This window comes from Stomoxys calcitrans, chromosome 1 (assembly GCF_963082655.1).
Source record: "Stomoxys calcitrans chromosome 1, idStoCalc2.1, whole genome shotgun sequence".
Taxonomy (NCBI): domain Eukaryota; kingdom Metazoa; phylum Arthropoda; class Insecta; order Diptera; family Muscidae; genus Stomoxys; species Stomoxys calcitrans.
In genome coordinates, this window is record NC_081552.1 from 114,944,737 (window position 1) to 114,969,891 (window position 25,155).

General features: G+C 38.2%; 1 protein-coding gene across 2 annotated transcripts; it reads right to left on the reverse strand.

Moving 5' to 3' along the window:
* Positions 1-813: 813 nt before the first annotated feature.
* Positions 814-24,760, reverse strand: LOC106094374 (zinc finger protein 706-like). 2 transcript variants are annotated; one of them, XR_001222541.2, is made up of 4 exons: positions 24,595-24,760; positions 1,397-1,552; positions 1,132-1,324; positions 814-1,036 (listed from the first exon to the last, which is right to left on the reverse strand). XR_001222541.2 is itself a non-coding variant. In XM_013261586.2 (3 exons), the coding sequence occupies exons 2-3, from the start codon at positions 1,538-1,540 to the stop codon at positions 1,235-1,237; spliced, it is 234 nt and encodes a 77-aa protein (XP_013117040.1). In that variant the 5' UTR covers positions 1,541-1,552; positions 24,595-24,760; the 3' UTR covers positions 1,029-1,234. The 2 variants fall into 2 exon arrangements, 1 of the variants encoding a protein (XP_013117040.1); XM_013261586.2 differs by having other exon boundaries at positions 1,029-1,324.
* Positions 24,761-25,155: the final 395 nt, after the last annotated feature.

The following is a 25,155-nucleotide window of genomic DNA, read 5'->3' on the forward strand; positions in this document are numbered from 1 at the left end:
TGTGATCCAATGTTCAGTATGACTGTACTCCCGTAGTGATGTGAGCCCAGAGCAAGATCGGAAATGTACCCACTCTATGTACCGTTTACACCTCACCGACCGATGATGGAGGCGGTTACGGCAAATCGAACAGTACCGGGGTCCAGCGTTCTTTTCAATCCCGGCACGGACCAGAAGCGTGCGGAGATGACACTCCGGGATGTGCCTCCCCCTGACGAAAAAAGACGAACACAGGCACTGATACCGCCCTTGCCGATGAAGGATTCCATTGAGTCAATTCGGTGAGTACAACCGGCTGCCATGGGATTGACTATGTTAGGTGTATGTCCATAGTGGCCTTTTTCAACCTAACCTAATCTTTTTGAAATCAATGGTTTTAGTGCTAAGGCTACCATTGACATAAATTTATTTAGAAATGTCTACAACTTTTTGATTACAACAAATACAAATTTTGCCCATGAACATTCCACTAAGGAACAGGGGCAAACTTCTCACATAGCAATGAGTGCAGTCCGATTCAAGTTTTAAGCTCAATGATAAGGGGCCTCCTTTTTATAGCCGAGTCCGAACGGGGTGCCACAGTGCGACATCTCTTTGGAGAGAAGTTTTACATGGCATAGTACCTCACAAATGTTGCCAGCATTAGCAAATTTTTTCTGTCCGCGTCATAGGCGGACATGTTAACCTCTGCGCCACGGTGGCCTCTTTTTGATTAAGGGGGTCAATTTTCGTGGAATTGGCCATGCTTTAATTTTTTTGGGGGATTTTTAGAAATTCCCAGCTCTGTGAATTCTTCCAAAAGAAGTAAAACACTTTCGTTTCAACGTATCTATGTATTTAAAAAAAATATTACATTATCATTTATGAAAAATGTGTGATGAGGTGATTTCAATATGAAGGAAACAATTTGAGTTAAAAATTCCGGTTGCCATCACACACAATTTACATTAAGAGTAGTTAGTTGTAAACCTTCGTTATATGTATATCGAAGTATTTGTGTACTTCTAAGAGTAACATCTCCGTTTCACTTAAATTTCTGCTTGAATGTATTTAATTCATAAAAAAGACAAATTAATGTAGTATGTTATAATAAAAATCTATATGTAAATAAATAAACAGCTTTTTAATTACAAGATTGATTATACAGCAAGCTGCTAGCAATAATCCTCAAGTCGGAGGCGGGCGCGCGTCTATTTTAATTTTGTTTGTAAAAAAGAACACAATTTGAATAATTTTAAACGTCCTTCAATTCTGGTGGCATTTCATTTTTGGGATGTTTATTCTCAAAGTGTTGTTTGTACGTCTTTGGATCAGGCATTTGAGACTTGAAAAGAAAATAAATACACATATTATATATATTAAGGGAATATCATGAAAGGTATATCTTTAAACTTACTTTACATACGGCACAAACATGCACAAGAGCTTTTTGGGCAGCTTTCTTTTGATCAGTAGCGCTATGTCCTTGTTGTTTCTTCATTTTAGCTTGTTTTTCCTGCGCTTTTGCTTGTGACTGAATCTTTTGGTGACCACGAGCCATTTTGTATGTTACCTGCAAATACGAAATGAAGGGGTACCTTAGTTCGTATATTATGAATATAAGCCAAATATTTAATACATGGTTTTTGTTGACGAAACTATTTTAAAAATTTTGTCTTTGGAACACTTTCAAAACACATAATCTATATATTTCAAGTAGGCTCAACGCACATTTAGAAACTGTCACTGGGCAAGACTCAGCTTTTGGAATCGAAGATCTTATTAATATAATCATCAAAACAAAAACCTCCCAAGCCTTTCAATCAAAAATCCCTAATTTAATATATATTTTTATTATTATAAAAAACGTTTCATTATGTTCATTAAATCCTCTAGGTCCTGTTACCTCCAGATTTTATTTGAATTTAAATAAGTCTTTGGAATTATATAAAATGTAAACTTTTGTTTGAAATAAAGAGAAATATTACTAATATAAAACACGTGTCGACCAAAATTCAAAGAAATAAGTGCTCCAAGGAGTTGTGGAAAATGACAAAGTAGATTAACAACAAGTGGCATAGGAAATGCTAGAATGCCCCAGATAGGTTTAGGTTACCTAGTGATAATAGTATTCCATGCGCATTTTATATATTGGGTTGCCCAAAAAGTAATTGCGGATTTTTTAAAAGAAAGTAAATGCATTTTTAATAAATCTTAGAATGAACTTTATTCATATATACTTTTTTTACACTTTTTTCCAAAGCAAGCTAAAAGTCAGTTAACAGAAGAAAGAATGCAATTACAGAGTCACAAGCTGTGAAAAAATTTGTCAACGCCGACTATATGAACCACAACTTTGAGATAGTCAGTAACTTTATCTACCTCGGCACCGCCGTAACCGAAACGAATGACACCAGTTTTGAGATAAAGCGAAGAATAATACTGGCAAACAGATGCTACTTTGGATTAAGTAAGCAGTTTAAAAACAAGGCCACCTCTCGACAGACGAAGACTACACTTTACAAGACACTGATACTACCCGTGCTGTTACATGGTTCTAAAAGCATGGGTGCTTGTGAAAGCAGATGAGGCAGTGCTTGGAGTATTTGAGAGAAAGATTCTTCGTAAAATATATGGACCAGTTTGCATTAACGGACCAGTTTGCATTAACGGAGCATAGTTACACGCATTAAAATACAACGGCTGCGTTGGCTAGGTCATGTTGTCAGAATGGATGAAGAAGCTCCAGCAAAGAAGTCTTTTGAAGGCAAACACGGTGGTACACGCAAACCGGGAAGACCAAAAGCCCGATGGAAAGATCAAAGGGAGACACCTCGAAACTTGGTGTCAGAGATTTTAGAATGAGCGCAGAAGATCGAGGCGCTTGGAACGCTATTCTACGTTCGGTTAGTGGAAGAAATGTTCTGTCATACCCAATTAAAGTAAGTAAGTAATTAATTAGTCAATTGTCAATAAAAACCTAATCCAGTATCACAGAACATATTTTCACTTTAAGCTATTGCGGCCGAGTGTTGTAGTTTGGTGTTGTCTTTGTCCTCTTTGGTGTTGATTGACATTTGTATTCGTTTTGTAATAATCTTATGCAGGAATATTAGCGATCTAATTCGGAGAAGAGCATTAAAACCAACCCCATAAAGAGCATCACAGATGAAAAATATGCTGAGTTCTCTAGTTCTAGACATAGCGCAAAATGTTGCTAAATGTTTCGTTTAATTTTCGCTGGCTTGATGAGTCGCAATTAGCGAAAAGTTCACATCCATATATCAAAACGGGAACCAGGAAGATTTTCGCTAAAAGGGCTCGGATTTTAATTGGAGTGAAGGAGCGTGTGGCCCATAGTGTACGCAGCATCGTATATGCTTTACCGACAATGACATTAACACGATCAGATCCACATAATGCCTTGTTAATAAATATTCTGATAGTTTATGACTATATCCGGAACTTGCATCGAGAAGTGCTTATTTTTATGGTCATCTATACTTCTGGGAATTTAAAAGAAGTCCATTCGCCGTAGCACACTTATACATTCGGGAAAGGTCTTCGTTGAGTTTCTTTATGCATTCACTAAACTTATGAACGGAATATATTTGCACGTCGTCTACATACATCTTAACTTTGCTGCGAAGTGGAAGATCATTTGCGTATAACGAAAACAGTAACGCTCCGATTATCGAACCTTGTGCAACTCCTTTAGGCACTAACAAAGGCCTAGATCTCGTGTTGCCTACGCATATGGATTGATAACGGTTGCTGAGATAAGATGCTATAAGACTGGTCGATGTATAAGAAAACCTAAAAAAATTCCGTAATTTCATGCAAGATTTAGATTTTGGAATTGGTATAATTTTGGATTGTTTCCGTATGTGGGATATATGCTTGAGGTCAGAATAGGATTGAAGAAGTGTGTGAAGTGGGGTAGAAGTTGTGGTAGCACAATCCTTAAAAACTTAAGGTCAATATCATCGAAGCCGATGGCATTAGATTTTACAAGTGAACAACTATTTAGTACTTCATCAGGTGTAACACATCTGAACTCAAATCTATTATCAATGTCTTCCCTTGCCCACTGTCAAAACAAACAAAAGGCTCGTTTAATTTATCTATATCTCCCTGGAAGTAATTAAGAGACATCGATTTTTCAATTCCGATATCTTTTATTACTTTCAATTACTTTCAATCAACTTTTGGAGTCTATGGCGGAACTAAATCTGCTGTAGAAGTATTCAGTTTTCGCAGCATTTATAAATTTGTTAACTCACTTTCTTTCCGAGCAAAATTCCTCATAAAGCTCCGAAGTCTTAAAACGCTTCCATCTGTAGTACGCCTGATCCGTTATTTATAAGGCATAAGCAATAAAAATGAGGTCGTGTTTTGATAAACGTGGGACCGAAATTTGATCATAAATTAAGATATTGGAGGCATTATTAATAAAAAAAAAGATTCAAAAGTGTTGATAGTTGGCGAGAAATATGTGGGGTTTTTGTGTTAAGCAGTAGAGAGACCTAAGGTCAAAATCTACCAGGATATTGGAGTTGAAGTCACCTGCAATAACATCGTCATAACCCAAGGTCACGCCCTCTAAAATTTCATAAAGCTGTTGTAAATCAATTGTATTATTCGGTCGATAAATGCAGCCAATTAAAATTTTTTTTAGAATTCGATATGGTTTCAACAAAAACATGTTCGATCTTATCACCCGAACTAGATTTATTCCAATTGGGATTCATGGCGTGGATGATATAGGGCCAGGTTCAGGCCCAAGAGTTCCAAACGACGTCTGCTTATAAAACGGTTTGCCGGTCAGTAGGTCGAAGAAGAAGAACGATAAGTGAAGGTGGAACAGGGAGCTAAGAGGACTCAGGAAAGATGCGAGAAGGGCATTGAATGCGGCAAGTGGTAATGGTGACCGGGATTTATGGGAAGTTTATAAGGATAAGTTCAGAATTTATAAGAAGGCACTAAGAAAGGTCAAAAGTGAGGACTTTGTGAGGTTGATCGAGGAGCTCTCAAATGTAAATGATACTTCAAGATTACGGAAGCTAATGACCAAAGATTCTCCATTTACAAGTAATCTGCAGAAGCCGGATGGGGAATGGACTGAATACCCTCGTGAGACTATATTGTATTTGCTTGGGACACATTTTCCAGGCTGTGAGCTCAGGGAAGAGGCGGAGATCGATTTGAAAATCGCGGAGTACGGTGATGATGATATGGCGAGGAGACTGGTTACTTATGGTATTGTACGTTGGGCTTTACACTCTTTCGGACAATATTGGATTTCCACATTAGAAGTACACTTGGGGGTCTAACTTCTCTAGATGCTAGCAAGCGTATATGGAGTGCATATCAGTGACTCCTGCTATGCACAGAGCTGGTTGGTCTAAGGAAAGACTGCAGAAAACTCTTCAACAGAGCAAAAGCCACAAGAGCACCACACGATTGGGACATCTATAAGGATGAGCTAAGAAAACATAAGGGCGAGCTTAGAAAGGCTCGGAACAAATCCTGGGTAGAATTCTGCAGCTCCGTGGGGGATACATCTCAGACCTCTAGGCTAAGGTAGATTCTGTCCTCGAGATCTACTACGGTGGGGTATATCCAAAAGTCAGAGAAGGCATGTCTGGTGAGGAAACACTAGAACTACTCGTCGATACTCATTTCCCGGGAAATTCTCGAATGGACAACGTGGCGCCAGAAGAGGTTGTCACTGATATGAATTCGTCGGAGGCCATTAGGGAAATTGTGTCTGAGCCGAAAATCCTTTGAGCGATAAGAAGTTTCGACTCCTTTAAATCGCCAGGCTTTGATGTAAATCACCGGTTGAATTACAAGCTGTGTCTGATAGACTGGTCCCTGGCTTAGGGAGATATACTCTAATTGCATCAGAATGTCATATATACCTGTGGGATGGAGGGACATGAAGTTCATTTTCATTCCGAAAGCAGGAAAACCCTACCACACGAAGGCGAAAGATTTTCGTCCTATTAGTCTGTCATCTTTTATGGTGAAGACCCTTGAGAGGTTGATAGAAATATATCTTAGGGCAAAGATCCCTGGAGATCGCCTGTCGCGGCAGCAGCATGCATATAGTAAAGGAAAATCCATTGAAACAACCCTTCACGACTTAGTCGGCTATATAAAGGGTTCTCTCGCTGTCAAGGAATATACAATGGTAGCATTTCTTGACATTGAAGCTTTCAATAATGTAAAACCGACGTCAATCATGAAGGAGTTGGAGTTTCTAGTCATCAACTCTATCGTAAGAAAGTTTATTAATAACTTACTTACTTAAAGATGCATTACGGCAGGCTTGGGATCTCTGGATCTAAAAAGATGGGTCAGTAGAGGAACACCGGTGTACTGTCTCCTCTACTTTGGAATATAGCCATTAACAATATATTATTTTCTCTGGAAGAAAAAGGTGTATGCTGATGACGTGGCAATAGCGTTTCAGAAAGCTCTACGTGCAACAGCAAAGTGGGCTACCGAAAGTGGTCTGGGTATAAATCCGTGCAAGACAGTAGTTCTTTTCAGCAGGAGATACATGTTATCTACAGTGGAACCTATTTCCTTGGGTGGAGAGAATGTTTCATTTACAGAAAGAGCAAAATACCTGGGTGTTTGGCTGGACAGGAAATTGAACTTCAAATCCAACAATTTGTAAAGGGCAAGAAAGGTAACTGCAAGAGAGCCATTGGCAAAAGTTGGGGGTTTAGACCGCGTGTCATGCATTGGGTATATACTGCAGTTGTCAGACCTATAATGCTATATGGTGTTGTGGTCTGGTGGACGGCTCTTTAACAATCAACCTACTACTCAATACTTAACCGGATCCAAAGGATGGCTTCTTTTTGCATCACATCTGCACTGAGGACGACACCATCTGATGCACTGAATTTAAAGCTTCGTCTTATGCCTCTGGACATTGTAGCTACCCAAATTGCAGTGACCACTGCTGTGAGGTTAAGGGAGCTTGCTCATTGGTCATGTGGCGGCTGCGGACACTGTGTTATCCTTGATACTATATCCGATGTTCCAGGTAGTGTGGATTACACCCTACCTGAGCCGCTTTTTGATCAAATTTACTGTACCTCAAATTGTGATAGAACGGATTGGAACTACGATCTCCCTGGTAATAGAAGTTACATAGACTTCTATACGGATGGTTTCAAACTAAACGACCTGGGTGTTACTTTAGAGTACACCCCAAACTAAACGACTTTGGGGTGTGCTCTAAAGATCTAGAACTGGTCATATCGAAAAGGGTACCCGACCTCTGCAGTGTGTATCCTTGCAATTAAGAAAGTGGTGGAATGGCTAAGATATAATGTCATTACGACGATTGGCATAAATATCTTCTCAGAAAGTCAGGCAGCCATTAAATCCCTGGAGAATGTATTTCTGAACACAAAAACCGGCCTCGACTGTCAACGAGATGGCTGCCTCTAGCGAGATGTAAGCTAAGTTTTCAGGACCGGGCCCGAAGGACAACGAATGATAGATAGTCACAAAGGGCTGTGAGCATTCCAAAACTATGTGGCCTAATCTAGACGTGTAGAGGTCTACTGCTTTGCTGTCATTGGCTGGAACAGACGTCTCAGTCATTGTGTCCGTCATGACAGGTCACTGTCTAATCGGAAAACATGATGACAGACTTAAGGTTGCCAGCAACGACTTTTGCAGAAGCTGTGAGGACATCGAAGAAGAAGAGACTATAAACACCTTCTGTGTGTGTGTCTCGCACTAGTAGCCGGAAGGAGTTCCACTGAAGGTTCTCATTTCTTTAAGAACCTGTCTGATTTAGCGGATGTGAACATTGACAAGTTATTGGGCTTTTTAAAGCGATCTGGACGGTTCAGCGTCTTGGGATGCGGATTGCGTGCTTAGAATGAATCTTAAGAAGACGGAGCTTGTCTTGTTCACAAGGGGGAAAATGATTCCGGAGTTCGTGGGTATACGTTGGTGTTGGCTAAATCAGCTACATTTCTTGCCGTTATTCTTCATAGTAAATTGAACTGGAATTTGAATAAACCGCCCGGGTAAGGAAGGCATTCGCGGTACTTTACTCGTGTTAGAAGCTTATAGGAAATAAGTGGAGTCTAGGTTAATGCACTGGTACAGGGCGATGGTAAGACCAGTTCTGACGTATGGCTGTCATGTTTGGTGGCCGGAGAAGGATCAAGGGACACATGTGCATGATCTTGACAGGGTTAATAGTGTTGCCTTGAGAATCATATCTGGGGCTATGGGCACTACTCCGACAAGGTCTCTAGAGGTTGTGATAGGAATTCAGCCTATCAATTTGTTTATAAAGTAGTCGGCAGAGAGGATTCTGTTTAGACTATTATAGCTTGACTTGCTTAGAAAAACTCCTGTTAGACATATCCGTATACTGGACAGCACATTGAAAGACGTGCAGACGGACTTAAAAGTAGGAACGGAAATAATAGACCGCCGACTATATATTAGGCTACCGACTCTGATGGAACTGCTAAAGGGTCGAATTAGGTTTACGGATATCAATATATTTACAGATAGATCAAAGATGGAGAACGGGACCGGTTGTGGCATATTTCAAGGCAGAGGTCAATGCAATAATTAGAGCGGCAGAGATTGTGCTATCTTGAGGTATAAACCGATATACATATATATCTACAGCGATAGTCCAGCAGCATTGAAGGCTTTAGTTGGCCTGAGTATGCTGGCTTTATGCTGGTCCTGGACATAAGCCTATCATAGGAAATAAGAAGGCGGACATGCTTGCGAGATCGGGTGAAAGCCTTGCTCTTTTGTCAATATTGGATGTATACCCACGACTATCGAAAATTTTCCATATAATTAAGGGGTGTTATAAAGAAACATGGTTACATCGCTGGAATTCAACAGCTGGATGTTAATAAACAAAGCTTCTGCGGGACGAACGGTCGAAATCGACCGACAGACAGTCTGTTGTCAATGGAAAACGCACATCTGAACATAGTTATCGAAATTATAACAGGACATAATAAGTTAAGTAAACTTATGTCTCGTATGGGCATTAGAAATGATGGCATCTGTCGGTGGTGTCATGAGATTGACACCTCGGAGACAGCTTTTACTTTCTTTATCAATGCCCTGATTTATGTCAAAGTAGAAAAAAGATATTGGTTCCTTTGTCCTTTCAGGCCCTAGAAGAAGTGAGAGGCGTAAATCCATCCAAGATTAAGGCGTTTGCTTTTTCATCTGAGTGGCTCCAGAACGTACGTTATTAAATTCATCGGAAGGAGATGAGGAATCACAATGGGCCTTAATCTGGTCAACGACATTCACTAATGTCATGGCATTATCCTAACCTAAATTGCTTCAAGTACTCCAGCCAGAAGTACCGCTTATGTTCGTTAGCTATCCATTTTATTTCCAGATTCAGCACGCTGATTTTGTGGTTAGTGGGGTCCGTGCAACGAATCCCATCACGCTCGTCTGCAAGTACCACTGCCTGCACCGGGAAATTGGTCATCAGATACAATAGCGCAGAATGTGACATCACCATCGACCTCCATCAATTTGAGAGGTCATTAATTGAACATCCAGGCGTTATTGCAATGTTTGATTGTATAACAGCAGCATAATTCCCCTTTTGGTTACCGTTAACATTTGATGAGATCCATGCTGATATCAAAGAAACTGGATGTGACAGTCAGTCATTGATGATTTTCTCAACACGTTGGGAAAAGCGCTAAGCTTTGCTATTCCTCTGTAGTTTGTGACAGAAGAGTTACTTCCCCTTTTAAGTAAATCTGAAAGAACAGATACCATTATCTTAAACTTGTGGTGTTACATAGCTGTTAACAAAGCTATCTGGATATTCAAAGATTTGGTAAACTCATGTCTGCTGTCTGAAACAAAAAGTTTTTGGATGATTCATTAACGCTGGTTAAAGTTTCGGATTGTGCCTTGAACAATAGGTTGAATTATCAAAGCAAATGTTTTGTAGAATTTGTAGACATATTTGAAAATTATTTTCTTCTTTTGTATCAAATCCCGTAAAGTTTGTTTGCCTAAATCATATTTTTATAATAACAAACTAAAAGCAAAAGTACTTTGCACTACTTATCAAAGCAAATGTTATGTAGAATTTGTAGACATATTTGAAAATTATTTTCTTCTTTTGTATTAAATCCCGAGCAGTTTGTTGTTTGTTTTTTCAGGTACTATTCAGGCTAACTTTACAAAATTGAGGCGGTTTGGCTACAATGTCCGAAGACGAGATCGTATATCTTGCTTCGTAAAACGTTTTCTTAATTGCTCATTTAAAAGGTTTGTTGAGTGTAGGAATTTACTACTTTTTCATAACGCTTTTGCTAATATTAGACCTGTTCCTCTAAGGAGGATTTTTGTATTCTCTCGGTCTACTAGAAACCCGCAATTATTTATTCCTAGAATTAGAAGAAACATATATGCGAGATCATATGCTGTTAGAGTAGCAAGATGCTGGAACCGACTGCCTCATGAATTACGCATCTTTTCCCATTCCAACAACGTTTTCCGTTTAAAACTTCTTGATTTGTATAACTCTTTTGCTGATGATTAATTTTTTTCTCCTTGTTCTATTCTTACTTCGGATTTTCAAAGCTGCACTATTTTTAATTCTCGTGCACTTTGTTGGACCACTTTCTATTTATCGCTCTCTTCTATTTGGATTTCTTTTATATTCTATATTTTTTTTATCAATCACATCGCAGTGCGTTTAGAATATGGATACACTTCTCGTTTGACTTTTGGCTGTGTATGTTGTCTGGCTGTGAAGAAAAAATTTTATCGTGAAGCATCGTGGTTGTTCTAACCTGTTAATACGTGTTACACATATTATTGGACTCCTGTGGAGCTCCTAGATTTACTGGAAGCTGTATTTTTTATCAATTTTAACTGGAAAAAGTGTTTTTGGTGTTTTGTGGTGTGAGTGGTGGGCAGCCTGCTTGATTGGCCGCTGTGGAGGCCGAAATGAATGAGAAGGAGGAGAGGGCTGGGCCCTCGGAGACGCTAATTTTGTGTCGTATAGACACAGAAATGAAGAGAAAGAATTTGACGAATTCCAGAAAGAATGAAAATATTACCTTTACTGGTAATGGTGGTGGTGCAGCTACTGTTAATGGCGTGTGTGTGGCAAATGGTAATGGTGGTGTTTGTGCTAATGAAGACAATGTCAATGCAATTGATGCAAGTGGCTCGAATGAAGTGGCGATGGATGGTAATGAGGTGAGGAAAACAAGGAGGCGAGAGGAGAATGACGTGAATGACCCTAAGAAAAGGAGGATTAATGACGCTGATGTAAGATATACCCCAGAGCATTCAGGTGAGTGTTTGGTACTAGTTGATACATCTGAGGCAGATGGAGTTAACAATAAAAAAATCAGGAATGGCTTGTATTTTATATCTAAAATAAAAGATTTGAAATCGGATGAGTTTCAAAAGATTAAGAAGGTGGTTGCGATAGGGGTTACCCTATACAAGCTGACTTTTGATGATTGGGAGTCTGCGAATAAATTTATTGATAATGATGAGTTGAGGAAGAGGAAGTTGAGGCCTTTCGTGCCTCGGAACTTCATTGAGACTTTTGGGGTTATAAGGGACGTTCCCCTATGTTATTCTGAAGAGGAGATTATGGCTAATTCGACGGCTGGGAAAAAAATAACTTCGGTAAGAAGGTTTACTAGAAGAGATGCGAATGATCCCACTGTGTTTCATCCAACTGAGACGGTCAAGGTTGGATTTGCGGGGGATGACCATCCACAATGGATTATCTTTGAAAGGACTGTGCTGACTGTCAGGACCTTCTATCCGGCAGTAAGGCAATGTTTTAACTGTGGAAGGCTAGGGCATACCAAACAAGGATGCAGATCAAGAAAACGCTGTATTAAGTGTGGTAGCAATGAGGCGACTTGTGGAGGTGCTTGTGAAGAGAAGAGGTGTATTTTGTGTAATGGAAATGGCCATGTGGCAAAAGATAAGGATGTATGTCCAATTTGGCTGAAAGAAGTTGAAACGAACAAGATTATGACAAGAAAGAAGATGTCAAAGAAGGAGGTTTTCGATATGTACAAGAACCAGAATAGGTTTGATTTATTAGCTGATGATGACCAGTTTCCTGAGATTATGGGGAACAGGAGGACGAACAAGGCCACCAACGGCTGTGAAGACAGCAGAGAGAGGGAGGTAAATGAAATCCTTACACCGTACACCTTTAATTCCGTAGTGAAGAGACAGAGGAAGCCCTATATTCATAGACCTGGAGCTGAAATGCATCCAAGGATGTTTGGTGAGTCTCAGCCAGCCACGCCGGTGTACATGACTGATGCAGTTAGAACTTCGGAGCTGGAGAAGGTAACGGAAGAAATGTTAATATTTATGATGGATTTTTTGAGAATGACAGGCAATTCGATGGCAGTGGATGCCATGAATCATTTCGCTACTCGACTAAGCAAGTTTGGGGTGAATACAAATGTCCCTGTAAGCAATATGTCTAGCCTTACCAGTAGTCATGGTAAAGATACTACAATATAATGTGCAGTCGTTAACCAAAAATGGGAATTTTGTTGAGTTTTACCTTAACAACTACAATTTTGATATTGTGGCACTTTCGGAGATTTTCTCGGAGTGTCCTAATAAAAGAAATAAACTAGCCAATTACAACTTGATACAGCGATTTAGAAACGATGGCTATGGGGGAGTGGCCATTGGTTTCAAAAAATGCATTAGATTCGCCAATGTGGTATTTGATTCGGAGTATGACATATTGATTACTAAAACTACAAGCCTGAACAAGAATTTGGTGATTGCCTCAGTGTACTTTCCACCATCCCTGCCGCTTGGTGTTTTTTTGAGGGAGGCTGGGAGATTATGTTCCTTTTTGGAAAGGTTTCAGAATGTGGTGCTAATGGGAGACTTCAATGCCCGGAATGCTGTGTGGGGTGATACGATTACGAACAGGAAAGGCAAGGAATTGGAGGTGATCATTAATGACTCCAGACTCAAGTGTATCAACAATGGCAGCTGTACTTTTAAGAGGAATGATGACACGGATGGTTCTGTCCTGGATCTGACTTTTGTGAGTGCTGATCTGGCAGGTGCGTGGGAGGCCAGTCAGGGTTACCTAGGAGGCAGTAGACATTTTCCCGTAACGGTCAGCATTGAGCTGACTGGGGTGAAGAAGACGAAATTTCTGTCCAAGAAAAAGCTGATGCAGTCGTTGAGTAAGCTTGAACTAGAGCCAGATGTTGGTCTGATTGAGAGTGCCATTGGAAATGAGATGAGCTATGCGATGTGTGAGGTGGAAAGTGCCCGTTCCCCCAAGTTCTGGTGGACAGAGGAACTCAAGAGACTCTTTAGAAAGCAGCTGGCTGCTACCAAGAAGGCTAGGAAAGATCCGAGTTACAGCAATCTAGAGTTGGCAAGGAGAGAAGTGGAATTGTGGAAGAAGAGGGTAGCTGAGGCGAAAAAGGAAAGTTTCCTGAACAAAATTAATGAGATTAACCATACTCCCAATACAAGGGAGGCATGGAGATTTATAAATAATGTCAGAGGACGAATGAATCCCCAGAGGGCTTTGTGGAATGAAGAAAATAATGAAAAATATTTGGAATACCTGAAGGGTCAAGTTGTGGATGCATTAGGTAATGCAAGGAGTGTTGCTGTGGAATCAGATTGTGGGACGGTAGAGCCCTTTGAGTTTGAGGAATTTGAAAATTGCTTAATGAACAAAAGGATGCGATCTGCGGGTGGGCACGATGGTGTGACCTATGCAATGTTAAAGGCGCTGCCAGGAATCTCCAAAAGGGCAATTTTGATGGCGTTGAACAATGCTTTTCTAAGTAACGACATTTCCGACAACTGGAGAACAATTAAGATTGTCCCAATTCCTAAACCCAACAAGGACTATAATGACATTGCTAGTTTTAGACCGATCTCCCTCATTTCGGTCTTTCTAAAATGCATAAATTTAATGATCAAAGACAGGTTGATGGACTATGTGAAGTCCTGTGGTGCCGTCCCTGCTAGATCTTTTGCATATTTCAAAAACAGGTCCACTAATACCTGCATTAATGAATTGCTTCATAGAATTGCAATCCTTAAGGCGAATGGCTTTAAGGTAATACTTCTCTCCTTGGATATAAGTAATGCCTACAATTGTGTGGACATTGGATTATTGCATGACATACTAACTGATCTTGGTTTTAATGAATGGTACTGTAGCTGGATATATAACTTTCTCTCTTTAAGAGTATTGAAGATGGGCAGGAAGGAGGTGGTGATCAGGAATGGTATCCCTCAAGGTAGTTGCCTTTCACCCGTTCTTTTTAATCTTTACACGGCAGGCCTGCACTCACTGGAGGATAGAAATACTTTAGTTTTTCAGTATGCAGATGACTTTATTCTGTTGTCATTTAATCGGGATTATGACCTAGCTTTAGTGAACCTGAAAAGTAAAGCGACTCTTTTTCGGGACAAATGCGAAAGATTGAACCTGTCCTTCAATCCGGACAAGTGCCACACCATGTATTTTGCTAAAACCAGCCATAGAAAAGTAGATCTTGTGTTGGAAGGGAGGAGTGTTGAACATGCAAGACAGATAAAATTTCTGGGAAGGCATATCTCGTGTTCACTAGCGGTGAAAGGGCACTATGACTCCATTAGGCCGGATGTAGGAGGAAGAATTAATATGCTGAAATGCTTATCGTCTATAAGAGGGGGTCTGCACCCTAAGACAGCTCTGAATGTGTATAGGAGCCTGGTCAGGTCCAAGTTGGAGTACTCCAGGACGACTACGGCGCATAGCCCACAGTATATAAATAAGCAGATACAAAGGATGCAGAATGGAATGCTAAGGAGATGTTTGGGGGTGTCTAGGTCGACCCCTGTGCACGATATTTATGCCCTGGCCCATGAATTACCCCCTGAGCACAGAGCGGCTCTTCTTACGGTCAAGGAGTTGCTCAGGCTGCGAAGGGACAACTTTTACCTCTATGACATGGTAGCTGACAATCCCAGGGTTAAATCCAGCTACAGTCATGTATATAATGAATTTAAGGATGTTTTTGACCGGGTTGGGGATATTATATGTCCGATTGCCTCTAAAAAGATCTCTGTTACACTCAACCGATTATCAGACAGAAAAGAAGCTACTCCTAAGGAAGTTATAAAGCAAATCTATAACAAAGAATTCTATGAATATAAAAATAGTGGCTTTACGATTTTTGCCACAGACGCCTCCCTATCTGAGAATGCTACTGGATGCGGGGTCTTTGTCCCCACTCTGGGGTACAAGTTTTATTTCAAGATTGATTTCAAGGCCTCCTCTACATTTGGGGAGCTTTGGGCGCTATACAAGGCCTTAGAGATTGCCGTTGAGGATGGGCATGAAAGATGCGTGTTCTTCACAGATAGCCTTGCGGCCTGTAAGGCTCTGGGCAGTAAGAACATTGATGATTATGTGGCATCCCTATTTCATCAGAAACTGAACTTGTCTGACATACAGGCATGTCATGTGGTCTGGGTTCCGGGACACTCCGGAATTGATTTCAATGAGACAGTGGATGAGATAGCCAAGCAGGCAACTGAATGTGGTGCGCCGATGGAGGCCGAGCTGTCCCACAAGGAGGCTATGAATATTATAAAGAGAAGATTATGGGAAAGATGGAATGATTGTTTTGCTGAGACCTCGAGAGAAAAGGGCAAATTTTTCTATCGCCTGTACAAAGATGTTACTGAGAAACCATGGTTTCTCAGGATGAACCTTGATTCGGCTGAGGTGAGAATTATCAACAGGCTTCACACGGGACATACGTGTGACAAGGTTTATTTGCACAAAATAGGTGCAATCTCCACTCCGATTTGCGACACGTGCTGGAAGCCCGGTACAAGCCACCATGCCATTTTTGAATGCACCAAATATGATGTGCTCCGTGGGAACTATACTTTTTTTAAACGCCACAAGGATATTGAAGCCATACTAAGTACCAAGGAGGTTAATACTTATAAAGCACTCGTTGCCTTTATTGTGGAAGCGGAGATTAATTTGTAAAAGTTACTATCCCTTGTTTGAGAATATAGGGATACTCGATTAAGCTGTGATTGGAACTGTGATATAACATAGTGCATACGTTATAGTATGCGATCGTTGACAACTAATTATACTTTATGCCAGTTTACTGGCTAGGATTATATGGATTTTACCACCTAAGACACTGTGATAATAAATTAAGATTTTCAACATTCTCTTTTAGCAGCGGGCCTGCTTCGTTTTTAATCAAACACTATTATACCACTCACACTGGGTCTTGGAGCTGTCTCCCACTGCTGCTTGGTCCAACATCGTTTTATCTACACGCCCCTGAGGGAGGGGTATAGGAGAAGCTGTTCATCTGATGTAGACTGGGTCTACATGCAGTAGTTAATAACCTGGCTTTTGGTGCCTTATAAGCATCGCCATAACTCAACCCACAACCCAAAAAATATTTTTTATGGCTGGGGAGCCAAATATTAGGTAAATATAATAAAGTACCTCATTATGTTAAGAAATGAATTTAATTATCTGTTATACTCAGGTTACTGGAATGATTGTATGTAATTATTTTATGGGCCTTATTGGCTTTATATTACATATTTGGTTAATAAATGAAATGAAATGAAATGTCTACGATTAAAATTTAAAATTTCACCGAAATCGGAAAAAAGTACTCCCCTAATGGGCGATGCTGTTTGCTCTAAAAATAGACAATTGTATTTGTTTACCTCTAGCCGCGCACATTATAGCGAAATAGGTTGGCTAAGTTGGTAGCACATCTAACTATCAAACGAGAGATCCCATGTTCAAACCCCACTGGCGGCAAAAGGCAAATGTAGTACTAATATGTAAAAATGATGTAAAAATATATTATTTTTCGATTATTTAAAACATTCTAAAAATGAGGAAAAAGAGCCCTGTTTTCAGCGGTCTTTTAGAAGGCATTAGTTAAGCACTCTTTCAACAGGGCTTATATAAGTGTTAATTGTAGAATTGAAAGAAGGTGATGCCCAATTCACCAATGACGCGATGTGTAAATTGGAATGCCTCCAGACTTCTTTGAGGGCATTTTAAAAAGCCTGCTGCACACCTCTTTCCGCCGCTGGGTAGTCATTGTGAATCCTTGTTTTTAAAAAGTGTGATTTCTGATGTTGTTGCTAGATACTCTAATGTAATAATTTTAGGAGTCTTTAACTGTGATATTTAAGATTCTAAAATATATTTACGTCTTTAGTTATTATTAATTCGATGCAATCTCTCAGCGCTCTACAACAACATTTCTACGCACTACGACTTAGTTCGAAACTCTCTATCTTTTGTTGATTATACTCTTGTTAGTTGCACCGACTGTGATTCGGAACTGGCTCCACTTTCCTGCACATAATTCTAAACATGCGTTCATGCTTTCGCAATATTGGCTGCCAACCAGCAGAAAAACGTTTTTCGTGTTGTACGTTTGGCCTCAGTGTACAACACACTGCTAGAACAACAATATATAGATGCTAGAACAGCAATATAGATAGTTTGGTAAAATAAAATGCTTATTGACTTTTCGTCAATTTACAGTATATACAGCTATCAGTCTTAAATGGAAAGCTCTATGTTTGGTTTAACAATCAAGCTCCTGAGAAAATGAAAATAATTAGATATGGCAAACCAGAATGGTATAATAACAATGATATGCGCCAAGCCATCCTCAACAGAGATTTGACGTATCGCGCTTCTATTGAAGAACCCTCTGCCAGTAATGATTTGCGGTATACAAGATACAAGGCTATGGCTCGTAGTACTATAAGAAGTGTTAAACGCTAATATGTCGTTCGATTTTTTACTGGTTCCACAGATTCGAGATAATTGTGGTCTAAAATACGCTCCACCGGTAGTCTTGATACGGTTTTATGTGATAACGACTGTGATATAGACCCTAGTTTGTTGAATAATTATTTTACCTCTTCTACTTTCCACTACGTAAATGATTTTAGCCCAATAAATAGTACTTACTCTAATAACCGTAACAAGGTTCCCCCTGAATAAGGCTTCCCCTGAGGTGGAAAACTTTAATTCAGCCTGGCTGAATAAGGTTTCCCCCTCAGGGGAAAAACTTTAATTCAGCCTGGCTGAATAAGGTAGCGGATAAATTCCCTCCTCCAAGAATCGATGACATCTTAGATCAACTTGCTTACGAATCTTACCGACGCTTTTAGATTGTGTCGTGAAAAGAATCTCAAACTACACCCCGGAAAATGTTAATTTTTTATGCCAGAGGTAACATATATCGGACATAAGTGCACAGATAAAGGAATTTTGCCAGACGATTCTAAATATTCTGTCATAGAGAGTTATCCTACACCGAAAGATGCTGATAGTGCAAAATGATTTATCGCTTTTTGTAACTATTACAGCAGGTTCATAACAAATTTGTCTAAATATTCAAGACAACTTTCGAGTCTATCAAAGGTGTTTCATTTGAATCGACAGAAAACTGTGACAAGCCATTAAAATATCTTAAAAGGGCTCTGATGATCCCCACACTTTTGCAATACCCTGATTTCGGAAGGCAATTTAGCATTACCGCACACGCAAGTAAACATGCATGTGGCGCTGTGCTGACACAATAAGGTTTCCCCTAAGGTGGAAAACTTTAATTCAGCATGGCTGAATAAGGTTTCCCTAAGGGAGTGAAGATAAAGTCCCGGAGTTAAAGTCTCGTTCTTGTCTTGGCTAAACGACTTGTACAGAAAGTTTAATTCTCGTATAACTGTTATTAAAAGACTTCAACTGTGAAGATTAAGTCCTCGCCTAATGTCTTGTTGAAAAGTGTTATAAAAATAATGTTGTACGCGGGCTGTTTTGTCAGAAACTGTCATAGAAATTAATCTTAAAGCTGATTTATTGGAAAATGGTAATAAATAGAAAAGGTAATGAAAAAAAAAACATGAAATAAATAGTAATAAATAATAAAATAATGATAAAAAATACCAGTACATTTTTTTGGGTTTATTTTCTGTATCCGAAATGAGGTAATGTGAAACACGTAGTTAAAGATTTTTAGAACGCATTTGGATAAAAAAATTTCAAAAACACGAATTCGGTCAGTTGGGGCTTAGGGAGCCCACATCCGACAAATTTCGTGGATATAAGAGCTCTATTTAGAATTGATTTTATATGGGCCAAATAAGGTCTTGTAAAAAGATCTTATGCATTTTTAGGACGTATATGGGCACAAGAAAAACCCAAAAATACTAATTTTCCCGCTTGCTGTAGAGGTCCCAAAGAGACGATTTCCGGAGTATATGTGATCACTGTAAAAGCTCTATGCCAAAATTATTTTTATTGGTAAAATAAGGTCTTGTGAAAATACCTAATATGCATTTTTAGGAGGAATATGGACACAAGAAAAAACCAAAAATACAAATATTTTCCGCTAGGCCCTAGGGGCTCCACAAAGTGCCGATTTCCGTCATATAAGAGCTCAATGTAAGAGCTGCATGCAAATTTATTTTTTATTGGTAAAATAAGGCATTGTGTAAGACCTAATATGCATTTTTAGGAGGTATATGGGCACAAGAAAAACCCAAATATACTCATTTTTTTCGCTAGGCCGTAGGGGATCTACAACAGGCGTATTTTCCGCATATAAGAGCTCTGTGTAAGAGCTCTATCACGTATTTATGTTTTATTGGCGAAATAAGGTCATGTGAAAAGACCTTATACGCATTTGCACTATCTATCGCCGAGAGGCGCCCGGGGCCTTGAAATTTGTACATGATCGCGATGACAACTCAGCTTTACCCAATTCGAATTTCGAACTTATCTCCATCCCTTCTCAAGTTCCAAATTTTTTTTTTATTTTTTTTTCGTTTCTATCCCACTGTGCGATATCAGGATAATTTTTACGAATTTTATTTTATTATATTCAATACTATCGGCCTTATTCACAAATTTTAATGTAGATTTGAAATAGGTTTATTTGACGTATTTTCTTTATCGAAATTGTTTAGTAGCATATGGAAAGATAAGGCAAATTTAAATTTCCACAAAAACAGGTTTTGACTACACATTTTTAGTAAATTTGTTGAGGAGGCTACGAATATTGTTTGATGCAAAAAACTCTTCGTATGGTTTGAGGGGACATACGGAGTGAAAAAATATTGAGCTGCAGTTTGGCACAGACTCGTTTTTTTTGCTACATGCATGTTAAGTTATTGAACGGCCTAATCGGACCATATTTGGATATAGCTGCTATATAGACCGATCTTTCGATTGAAGGTGTTATGCCAAAAAATAATCAATTCACGCATCAAAATGAGATTTAAAAACAAATGCCTTCGTAAATTGAAAAATACAAAGCCAAAATAGGCCAAATAAACACACGATATCGACAACACCTCAGCTCTAACCATTTCAAGGAATTATGTCTATCCGTTCGCAATTGGCATATTTGTTTCTATTTGTTATTTTATTTAAATTTATTTACATATGGAGATTTTTATATTCTATTTTATTTTTTTCACTTTATTTTACTTTGTTTATATTGTATTATTTTCTTTAAAATTCTTTTATTTTATTTAAATTTATTTTATGTTGATTTATTTAAATATGCTTCATTTTTTATTTTGCTTTATTTTTTTTTAATTTTTAAACTTGTTCCCAATTTACCCTATTTTTTAATATTTTAGTATTCATTTGTCCATTTTCCACTTATATTTAAAATTTTTAATATTCTCGTTAATATTGGCAAATTTAATTTGTTGTCTTTGAAAAATTAAAATTTTATTGTATTTTATATACAACGATGCGATTGATTACGTACGAAATATAAAATATTTAGGGGTTACAATCGATGATAAATTATATTTTGATAGACAATATTGTCACACATACCAATCTGGCACTTCGTCGTCTTTATAACACTGACCTTGTTTTACCCCTTTCAGCAATGTACAAACTGGTTCATGCGTTAATTATGCCGCACATTTTTTACTGTCTTGAGGTTTTTCCTGGTACTACCAAGCGCAACATGAAACTCTTGGTGCTTGCGCTAAACCGAGTACTTCGTTGCCTGTATTCCGTTAAACGATATGATCATATTTCTCCACATGTGCAACGTTTTTTAGGTTGCTCATTTTGACATTCGCTCATTAATATTATTTCGAAAGGTTTTGATTAAACAATCTCCATCTTTTTTTTTTGTCGAATTGTTCAGTTTTTTTAGGGATTTTATGAATAACTCATTCCAGGTTAGAGTAGCCAGACTTTTCAACCGCCCACCTGGTACATTCGAACAATTTTCTCTTAGCAATAATTCGTATCGTGGTAAATTTTGTGAATACCTTAGAAGTTTAGAAGAGTAGTGATTAATACATTTGTTGTCACAAGCAGACAATTAATGTTTGTATATTGTACATTCAAAAAATGGTTTATGCTTCTTTAATTCCTGTTGTTGCATTGAATTTTTGGGAACTTCGATGTTCGATTGTCATGGCTTTATTTCTTTATCTTTGGGAAAATAGTGAATAAAATAAAACGTTTTTTTAATTATACCTTATAAAAGACCAATGTGTAGCTTTCTATTGTACTAATACAATTAAATACTAAATTTTAACTTATTTTAAAATACAAAATCTCTTTCAAGAAAAGTATTATTTAAACATGGATCAGTTGACCCACTATTGTTGTTAAATATTGCCTAGTCATTAAGCATTTATTACTTAATTATTGTTATTAACTGTAAGACACCCTAATGAGTAACCCATTGTAATTATCTACATTTGCCATTTTGTGGCTTTTTGTTACATGTTCTGAATGAATAAATAAATAAATATTTTCTATTCAATAATAATTGTTATGAAATTTTTTTAAACATAAAATTTTAATTTTGTTAAGACACATAATTATATGATTTTTAAAAATATTATTCGCCTAAGACACACAAAACATAACTGAAATAAATGAAAAAAAAAAAAAATAAATTCTCCACGCGCAGGATTCGAATCCATGTCCATTGACACACAAATTATGGCTGCATCTTCTACACCACAACCGCTTCCCAGAAACTATCAAAAATTACATAAATTACCTATACCGTTGATCTGCCATCTATTATCACATAGGTGGAGAGGAAGAACATAGGTCCTGAGCTCAAATCCGGATCAGGGCGGCGACATTTTATTAATTGTTGGATTAAATCAAACTTTTAGTATTCTTCCAAATTTGGCTTAAGGATTCAATGGAGTAGTCTTCCGAAGGTAAATACCGAAAAAGGTCTTATATTTTCGAATTTTTAAAAGGGTGGGCCACCAACGCGCTGGCCAAAAAAAGTCCATATACTTCCTAAAAATTAATATGAGGTCTTTACACTGGGCTCTTATATTCCGGATATCGGCCTGAGGTGGGGCCGTAGGCCTCGAGAAAGAAATTATTACTTTTGGTTTTTCCTTGTGTCCATATATTTCCTTAAAATTAATATAAGGTCTGTTCAACAAGACCTTATTTCACAAATTAAAAATAAATTCGGCATAGAGCTCTTATATGCCGGAAATCGGCATATTTATGTTTTTTTAAATCCAATTGCGTTCTACAGATATTTAATTACGTGTTTCACATTACCTCATTCCGGATATAGAAAATAAATCCGAAAAAATTTATAGTAATTTTTTTTTTTTAATTATTTTATTTTTTTATTACTTCTTATTTCATGTTTTTTTAATTACCTTTTCTATTTATTGCCATTTCCAATAAATCTGCCTTAAGATTAATTTTTATGACAATTTCTAACCAAACAGCCCGCGTGCAAGATTATTTTATAACTCTTTTCGACTTTCTTTTTTTTCAAGACTTTAGGCGAGAATTTTATCTTCAGAGTTAAAGACTTTTTATAACAGATATACGAGATTTTAACTTTCTGTATAAGTCGTTTAGCCAAGACAAGAACGACACTTTAACTCTGGGACTTTATCTTCACTCCCTTGTCAACTTTGACACAATAACAAACTTCAAAATTATGGCAAATAGTGGATCCATGAAAAGTTCCATCGTCGAAACAGTTTCTTAAATTAAAGTGGCACAACGGTAACGCCGACTGCATATAAATCAATCCGGCACGGGATAACTGTGAGCAAAACCAAGATATATTCATTTACAGGTAGTGGCAGTTGCCCAACAATAAAATATTAAGTGTCAAAATCAGTGATTAGTGCAACTCCGATTTTGTGTATGTTACTAGTTCGCGCCATTTTTCGTTGCTTGTGTGTGTTATTGTTCTTAACTATAATACACACACACACAATCAAAGTTCGTTGTGCTCTGTTGTTTACGGTACACTACTTGGTAGTTATGTCATGACCGGGCGGCACCATGCGAGTTATGGGTGCCTTCACTTATCGAATGGCCATATTGTTCCCGCGGCGATCGGTCCTTTCGACCGGAACCAGCTTGCTCACCTGCAGGAGCTTGACGAGTATCACCATCTCCACATGAAGCAATTTGTCGGTGATAAACTTTGCAGCGCCGGAGTGGACCCGCCATCTGAGCGACCCGCAGTGGAATAACATTCATATAGGTCAGATTGAGGCCCTACATGTGCGATGGCCACCTGTTTGACCCCAGCCAATCCTACTCGACTTAGGATCAGATCCCTCTGGCCGCACCCCAACTTAGTCGCAGTTCCTAGGTCTTGATATTTAACAGAACTCAGCAAACGAATAAATCATACACAACATAGTGCATCATTATCATCACCACCAACAATAACAACAAAAACAAAATATTTTAAAGCGGATATGTGTCGGTTTCTAGGGTGCTATAGAAGAGAGGAATACACCATAACTAAAAAAAGGGCTAAATACTGTTGAAAATAGGCGTCAAATTGTTTATATATACAAAAAGTCGTATTTGGTTTATTTTCGCATGATAGGCCTGCTGTGAATATTTATGAATACGATAGTAATAGCACCTCCAAGCTCAACATAACGCTATTTTACATAGAATATTGTTTAAAAATTCAGCCACTTAAAGCCTTACACGAAAAGCATCTTTTTGGTGACGTTTCTTACAAATCTTTCACTTTCAGTGACCCAAAAAGTCATTAGAAAACCAAACACATACTCCAAACAATATATTTCAATTAAAAGCTTATGCGCATAAAAAATACCAAAAACGAGAGAAGTAGACACAAAGAGGAGACAACGCGTTTTTCAAGTTGTTTTTAAGTTGTAAAGTATGTTCGGATCTGCTCAACTTTCGTTACTTGGGTTTTCACTGAAGATACTTCCATTTACATTAATGAATTGCAATCTATAAATGGCGACCACGTTGTACAAACAAACAAATGGATTTCCCCAATTCAATCACATCCACATCATCAAAGCGATTCGTAATCTGATCGTGGCGCCTCCTTACGTATGATATGCAATTCAATGGTGACTTATTTTTTAAAAAATTAACTCTTATTTTTTACAACTGAAACATCTCTTTGCATATCAAGAGACAAAAATACTTCTCGAACACTATTTTACATGTGGTTTTTCAGAGCGCGACTTCGCAGTACTTACCTAATTACTTGTTATTGTTGTAAAGATGTAAATTGCGAATGTCAGTTTGTTTTTGAACGAATGTAAAGTAATTATATTACGTGCAGCAGTTGTATTATTTCTTATTTTATTTTTCTGGTATTTTATAGGTGTTGAAAGTACTGCGATCTAAAAGTCGATTTTCGACTAATCGATTATTCGACATACATCCAAGTTTGATGACTTTTGGCGATTTTCGATACACAACTTAAAATAAAATCGAATACGTTTTTATTGAATCAATGATACATAATCGGAAAACACTAATTGGCTCTATCTATAGACCAAATTGTATGATCCCATATGATTCGCTAATTACTGCCATGATGGACATCACTGTCAATTTTGTTGACATAATCATAGCCGGCGACTTAAACAGCAATTTGCTGAACGATACCAGATTAACGGATACTTTTAAATCAATCGGCATTCACACCGTAAACACAAATACACCAACTCACTTTTCAAATTCTTCAAATAGTCTTCTGGACATTTTTCTGGTAGATAGCCCTGCCAAAGTTTTACTCTATGATCAGCTAAGCG